At 60.8% G+C, this 7,202-nt stretch overlaps 1 protein-coding gene across 5 annotated transcripts in view; it reads right to left on the bottom strand.

Annotated features, from left to right (window-relative positions):
• Positions 1–343: 343 nt before the first annotated feature.
• Positions 344–7,202, bottom strand: part of AGAP1 (ArfGAP with GTPase domain, ankyrin repeat and PH domain 1) — a 416,730-nt gene continuing 409,871 nt past the window's right edge. For all 5 annotated transcript variants that reach the window (XM_045295022.1, XM_045295029.1, XM_045295039.1 and 2 more), the window contains 2 exons: positions 3,036–3,291; positions 344–793 (listed from right to left, as the gene is read on the bottom strand). In XM_045295022.1, coding sequence (XP_045150957.1) covers positions 590–793; positions 3,036–3,291 — 460 coding nt within the window. In that variant the 3' untranslated portion in view covers positions 344–589. The remainder of the gene's footprint in view (positions 794–3,035; positions 3,292–7,202) is intronic.

The following is a 7,202-nucleotide window of genomic DNA, read 5'->3' as shown; positions in this document are numbered from 1 at the left end:
TATTGCAATCACATCCCGGCAATCAGCGGAGCGTCCCTCGTCACTACCTCCCGGCCCACACGCCTTCTCCGGGTGACGACTAATCAGCTTCTATTAGACGGCGGTAATGCTGCTCGAACTCGGCTATCCGCGCGTAATGAAGCCCGCAGTCTCTTCGGAGAGATTAGCTACAACTGATTTGACACACACCATCACCGGGCCTTCAGACCTGACAAACTGTGCTTGCTTCTGATTTCTCCCGCCTGGCCCTCCGAGAGGAGATGGGCTCCGGGCAGGCTGATGTGCTTAACGGTTGGTGCATGGACGACACCTTCCCCAGCTCCTCGCCCGCCCGCCCGCCCCCACTCCCATGCCCTGCTCCCCCCCAGGCGGCCTTGGCCGGGGGTGTGTCCTGTGCTATCATCCGAGGGCCCCTCCTGCCAGGAGGCCAAGGGAATAGGAATCGGTTCAGCCGCCTCCTCCCCCCCTTGCCAGATGGAGGGCCGGCAGGGCTGTCATTTGGCTGGGGGTGGGGTGGGGGTGGGAGAGCAGGCAGTGGGGACGCAGAGGCCTCACTCGTGGGCCTGTCCGGGGCAGCGCCCAGGGCCGGTCAGATAATGGTGGGCATCCTGCCACTGCTGGCAGCGCGGTCGGCGCCCTTCCGGGACAGGTTTGGGGTGGCCATGAGCTCGAAGCGCTGGTCCGGGCAGCCGTACTGCAGAAGCACCTCCACACATTCCTGGCTGGAGGCCTGCCGTGCGTAGGCCAGCGCCGTGTTCCCGTGGGCGTCCCGCGCCATGACGTCCACGCCGTACTGTGGACAAGACTCCACGTTAGTGTCCCTGCAGCCACCGGCGTGTGGCAGGAATGTGGGGGGTAGGGCAGGGAGGAGGGAGTCAGAGAGGAGAAAGAGACAGGGGAACAGCGAGGGGAGGGGAGGTAGAAGGGGAAGAGGGGAAAGAAGGGTGGAGGTGTGCAAGGAGGAGTGGAGGGGGAGGGGCGTGCCCGGCACATAGCTGAGTGTGGACACAGACCTGGGACCAGGCTATGGGTGACCCGGGTGGGGAGGGGGGGGCACATTCCCTGGAGGGGACGCGTGCTCTTCACGCCCGTAGGCGCTCCGTGGAGTCCTTGGCTGAGCGAGAACGTTCGCTGGCTGCTTTCCGTTCTGACCAGGAGCGAGCACCCGTTCCATTCCCAGGTGGGACGCAGTCTGCCCAGTGTGAGCAGGGCAGGCGCACGCTGCCCCCTCGCTCATATCCAAGCCCGTGTTCCCAACGGGCCGCGGACGCTCAGGGCAAGCCTGGTATGCAGACTGGCAGCCCCTGCCTGGTCTGACTTCACGTCGCTCTGTAGGTCAATGGGAGCATTGAAAGTCAGATGTTTCTGAAGTCCGAACGTCCCTTGTAGCTTTCCGTGTAGAGGAAGCGTTAAAGAGACGGCCCCAGACGCACGAAGACCCCTCTCACTTGATGACCCAAACCCACAGCCATCAGGCAGCTTCCTGCTCACAGCGACCCTACATCGCAGGGCAGAACTGCTCCGTGGGTTTCGGAGACCAACTCTTTGTGGGAGTAGAAGGCCCTGTCTCTCAACCACCTGACTGCGGAGCTCGTGGTTAGCAGCCCCTGCCCCTACACCAACTGCCCCACCTGCAGGCTCCTCAGACACGACGGCAGTCGTAAGGATACACCGTCGTCCTGACACTCAGAACTCCCAGGGTGCACGGCACCACGGTGAGTCCCTTCGTACAGCCTGTGGGGACACCAGGGCCCCAGGTCAGCCTCCTGCCCTCCTCTGGGGATCTTGTCCATGCCTGGTACCCAACTGGAGATAAGGCTAGTCTGGCTCTGGGTGGTCGGGCCCTGCCAGCGCCAGCTGAAGCCCAAGCCAGCTCTGGGGCCCCGGTGGCTGGAGGCTGGTGCCGTGGGGCCCAGGGAAAGGGTGGGTGTGGGACCACCTCCGGCTGCTACAGGCAGAGTTGGGAGTGAGTCAGGGCAACGCCTGGCTCTTTCCTGTCCACAGTCCCTGGCTTTGTGCTCAAGGAAGGGCATCCTATGGGCTGTACATAAACTACACCACATCCCTGCGCTGGAAGATGCTAGATCTGAGCAGCTACCTCCTCCCCCCGGGACCCGACTGTCACCCAACCTTCAAGCTCAACCTGAAAATACCCCACTGCCCTGGACTCAATTCTGACTGACGGTGACCCTGGGGAGCAGAGTAGAACTGCCTCATGGGGTGTGCAGGCTGTCAATCTTTCCAGGAGCACACAACCTTGTCTCGGTTGACCCCTTGGGGGTAGCAGTCTGATGCCTGGCAGCTGCACCCCTAGGGCTCCCTGACCTGCAGGAAATGATGATCAGGTAGAAGAAACACCCTCAAATCCTTAGCTGTAGGGCTGAGTGCACCTGCAGGACAGGGCAGCGCTGCCCCTGTGGGTGCTCGAGGCTGTGAATCCTGTGGGAGAAGACGGCCTCGTCTCCCCGAGGAGCAGCTAGTGGGTTCGAACTGCCTTCCTTCAGTGTGCAGCCGAGTGCTTCTCCCTGTGCCCCCAGGGCGCCCTCTTTCAGACGGAGGTCTCTCCTACGGTTCGTTTATCATCGGGACAACCTGACCAGATGGGCTTCCACTAGGGAGATGGACGCAGAGCAGGCTGGACAGGACTCTCAGGGGCTGGTTCTCTGCTAGTCTGAGAGGGGTCTCTCCAGGGAACGGGGCGCGGGGCGATGCAGACTGGAGATCAGCCACAGGGCTGGCTCTCTGAGGGGGTGGGAGGAGAGGGGCAGTGGTCCCCAGGATCCAGGTAGAGGGAGGGGTTACTGATCAGAGATCACCCACAGGGTCTGGTTCCCTGGGGAGCTGGGCAGGGGTATAGAACGCAGAATGGAAACATACACAAGGCCCGGTCCAGAGAGGTGGGTGGCAGGACAGAGAGAGACTGGACATGACCCACAGGCCTGGCTCTCTGAGGCCTGGGGAAGGGGAGGGCTGCTCTCTGGAGAGCAGGCCATGGGGTGGCGGGGTTGAGGGGTAGGGGTGTCCGTGGCACCTACCCAGATGAGCAGCTGCAGCAACACCACGTTGCCCTTGCGGCAGGCCAGGTGCAGTGCCGTGCGGCCGTCGCCCTCCCCGCACGTCTCATTGACCTGGTCGCGGGTGCCATGGGCCAGCAGCAGGATGACGGTGCGCAGGTCCTCGTCGGCAGTGGCCCGCAGCAGGTGCTGGCCCAGCGAGAGCTCGGAGCAGGGCAGCGATGCCAGGAAGAGTTTCTGTTCGTACTTGGCTCGGATCCACCGCTCCTTCTCCTCCCTGCGGACGCAGACAGACTTGGTCACAGAAGGGGGAGCATGTGGGATTGCCGGGCACCCTCCGACCTGACCCCCAACCACAGCCCAGGGGCGGGGGGCGGGGCACTGAGGTGGAGGCTGCGGCCCTGGGGGGGGGCTGCTGCTGCCACCCCACTCACAGCAACCCTAAGGGACGGAGTAGAATTTCCCCATAAGGTTTATGAGATGGTATATTTTTCAGGAGCTGACAGCCTCATCATTCTCCCAACGAGCAGCTGGTGGGTTTGAACAGCTAACCCTGAAGTCAGCAGCTCAATGCCTAACCCACAGCGCCCACCCCTCTCCACTGCCATTGAGTCGATGCTGACTCACAGCGCCCCTATCAGACAATGTAGAACTGCCCCTGTGAATTCCCAAGACTGCCACTCTTTCCAGGAGCAGACAGCCTCGTCTTTCTCCATGGGAGCAGCTGGTGGGCTTGAACTTCTGATCCTGAGGTCAGAAGGGTAGAAGTGAGCAAGCAGAGAGAGGGAGAGAATCAGGCAAGGAGGGGACACAAAGAAGGAAGACAGGGAGTAGTTAAGGACTACTTAGGAGGGAGAGAGGAGTGGGCTCCAGGCAAGGGGGGGGGCTGGGGCACTGCTGGCCCCCCAATCAGGATGGATTTGGCCTTGAGGTTCCCAAAGGTTGACGAAGGCAGGAGACCCTGGCAGAATCCCTGCAGCATCACGGGCTGGAAAACCCGCTAGTGGGGTTCTGCCAGGTAGCTCTTGAGGTTGGTGAGCCTGCCCCACCCCCACCCCTAGGACCTTGTCCTGCACCCTTAGGAACCCCGCACCCTTAGGTCTGGGCAGGCGCTTGGTGCCCTCAGGGGGGCACATGCAAACAGAACCACAGGGATTCACGACAGCCCCGTGACTTCTCCAGGGGAGCGCGGGCAAGATCTGCTCACAAAGGAAGCTTGCTTGCCGGGGCCACTTGCTGTCTGCAGGCAGAGAAAGGGCTTGTTGACACCTGTGTGGGGTGTTGACGCTGCCCCAGTAATCCAGTGTCCGGTTACCCTAATCTGTTTCTAAGCACTTAGGCACACAGCCTTCCCAGGGGGAAATCTGGATTAGCGGGCAGCACTTCCTGGACCCTCTGCATGACCCCGGAGTCAACCTGGGGCCCTTTTCTTCCCAGATTTCCAGGACAAACACTCCCTCCCACTTGAAGCTGAGCACAGACCCACCTGGCCCCCAAACTTGATATGCAGGGGGCTCCCCACGCCTGCCCACCGGGGCAAAAGCAAACCGCAACAGCAACGCAGTGGCCGTCTGGTTGGGGCGTGACCTCAGAGTTATGTGAAATGCTCTGGCTGGAAGCCGGTGTCTGTTTCGTACATCACCGGCGCAGGGCTGGACCTCGAGGAAAGGGCGGCGGGCGGGACTGGGCTGGCTTTTGAAGGGCCTTCGCCTTTGGGGCAGGCGTTCAAGTCAGAATGGCCTTATTAGGTTCTCCAGTGTTTCGGCCAAACTCCCTGCCAGCGAGGCAACAGCCCTGACTCACAGGGGCCCTGGAGGAGAGGGCAGAACTGGCCTGCGGGTTTCTTGAGAGGAGAAAGTGGTTGGGGGTTTCGAAGTGCCAACCGTGGTGTTAGCAGCCTGACACGTACCCACTATGCCAACAGGGCTCCCATGACAAACCCGAGGCCATCAACAGTGGTACGCGGGTCCTGACTGCAGGATTGAATGATTAAACTGCCTGCGGACAAAAAAACCAGAAGAGAAAAAGGGCCGGAGACTCAGTTTATAGTCATTTCCTCAGTCGGCGAGCATTTGGAGTGTTGGGTGAGAGTCGGCCTCTGCATCTGGCCGCCGACACATGGCTCTCCTGGGAGCAGCCAGACCGACCGGGGCCCAAGTCCTACGTGTACCTGACGCTTGGCTGTTAAACTGTGGCACTCTGTATCGTCCATCATCAAGGTGGGCCGGGGGGCAGGGAGGCCGACCACGCTGGCCACGGGCACCTCACTTGGCTGTGTTTCCCTTTATTTTGCAGTGGCTACACATTGGGTTTGCTGCCTACAAGGTCGGCAGTTTGAAACCCCCAGCCACCATGTAGGAGAAAGACGAGGCTTCTCTACTGCTGGAGAGAGTGGCCGTCTCGCAACCCCACAGTTAGTTCTACACTGTCCTGTCCGGTTGTTATGAATCGGCAGTGACCTGGGTTTTCGGAGTTCTCTCAGATGATTAAAAAAAAAAATTTTTACTGATCCAAGGTTTGGGGGTCCCATGTGTGGAGCAAGTGTGGGGGTCATTACCCTATGGGCCCGAGCTCACTTCCTGTCTGTCTCTGGGCACGATGGCTGTTCTCACGAGATTGCAATTGCCCCAGCCCCAGCTTCATTTTCCCAGGCTCCGACCCAAATCCCGAACCTAACCCAGCGCCACTGAGTCCATCCAGACTCACAGCGACCCGACAGGACGGGCAGAATTGTCCTCTGGGTTCCCAGGACGTAACTCTTCACAGGAGTCGAAAGCCTCGTCTTTCTCTCGCGGAAGGGCTGGTGGTTTTGAACTGCTGACCTGGAGGTACCCTACCAGGCTCCTCTGAGAAACCAACACAATCGGGGGATCGTGATCCTTGCTCGATTGAGGTGGTCTGGAACGCGGTACTGGGAGTAGGGGCTTGGCTTCGTGGCAAACCTTCAGAGCCTTTGAGGATCCCTGGTGGCATGGTGATCTGGGCTCAGCTACAAACCCCAGTCGGCGGTGTGGACACACCTACCAGCCAGTCCACGGAGGATGATGAGCCCGAGGTCCCAAGAGGTAAAAGCACTGGGAACCCCGGGGGGCAGTTAGTAAGACAGTGCAGCTGCCTCTCGTGGTTACCACCCACTTTGCCCAACCAGGGGTCGCCATCAGCTCTATGGGCTTTCTCAAGTGGTAGGAGGGAGGGCAGTGGTGGCTTGGCCAGTGGCGGCCTGGGGCTGCCAGGCTGGGAACAGGGGATGCTGGCCCTATTCTTGGTGGCCTGGACATTGGCTGGGCCAGCTATTCCCTGGGTCCTGTTGTCGACGTGGACAGGGGGCTGGTTGAGGACCAGCCACCAGGGTTTAGGTCATGGTGTGTCCAAGTGGGCCCGACTGGAGACAGTGTTATTGCTAACAAGGGCCAGGGGTGTGGGGCCCCAGTGGCATAGGCTGGGAGCAGCTTTGATCTCTGAGATCTAGCCACTCGGACAGGAGCTTCCTGTGGCTCTGTATGCTCAGACCAGGCGACGTGGGATGGGGGGTTCCGGGGGGCTCAACAGATACCTTGAAGGTACAAATCTGTCTGAACTGGGTGGTGGGGTGGTGGTGGTGTGTTAAGTCCTGGCTCCCCCACCCCCCAGATTCCCTGAGGGTAGAGTTGCCTGATCTTGAGGGGGTTCTTGGCTGGGGACCCTCGATGGTCCCTCCTGAGGTTAAAGAGGTACCTGATCCTGGGAGGCGGCTATCACTGGACCCCAGCGCAGCCACAGCCCTGAGATGCCCAGAGGCCTCCAGGATTACCTCCCCCAGCCAGCTACTCCCGTGTGGACAGCTGGCGGTGCAGAGCAGACCCTCTGAAGCCGTGCGTTCCAGGTTGCCCCCCACCCCAGCACCAACACTCTGCCTGCCACTTGGAGGCCTTGGTGTCTCCTGGGCCTCCCCACCCCCAGGAAGGCCAGCGGAAGAGCAGCAGCATCACCGGCAGTGGATGACGGCCCCTTGCCCAGGCCCCCAAGTTACTGGCGCAACCTAGACCTCACTCAAGCCCTGCTGACGTCCGGGAGCTGGGGGGAAGGGGTTGACAAGCCAGCCCCCCAAATAAAAGGAAAGGCCCTGGCACAGGAAACCATTTGAACTCTCCCTGCCTAAAACGAAGCCCCTCTGGAGGAGTCCCTGGTCTCCTACCAAAGATTTGGGGG

The sequence above is a fragment of the Echinops telfairi genome, unplaced genomic scaffold (assembly GCF_000313985.2).
Source record: "Echinops telfairi isolate 266 unplaced genomic scaffold, ASM31398v2 ScPeMD7_3;HRSCAF=10, whole genome shotgun sequence".
NCBI lineage: Eukaryota > Metazoa > Chordata > Mammalia > Afrosoricida > Tenrecidae > Echinops > Echinops telfairi.
The sequence above is the reverse complement of the archived record's forward strand: the minus strand, read 5'-3'. Positions and strand labels throughout refer to the sequence as shown.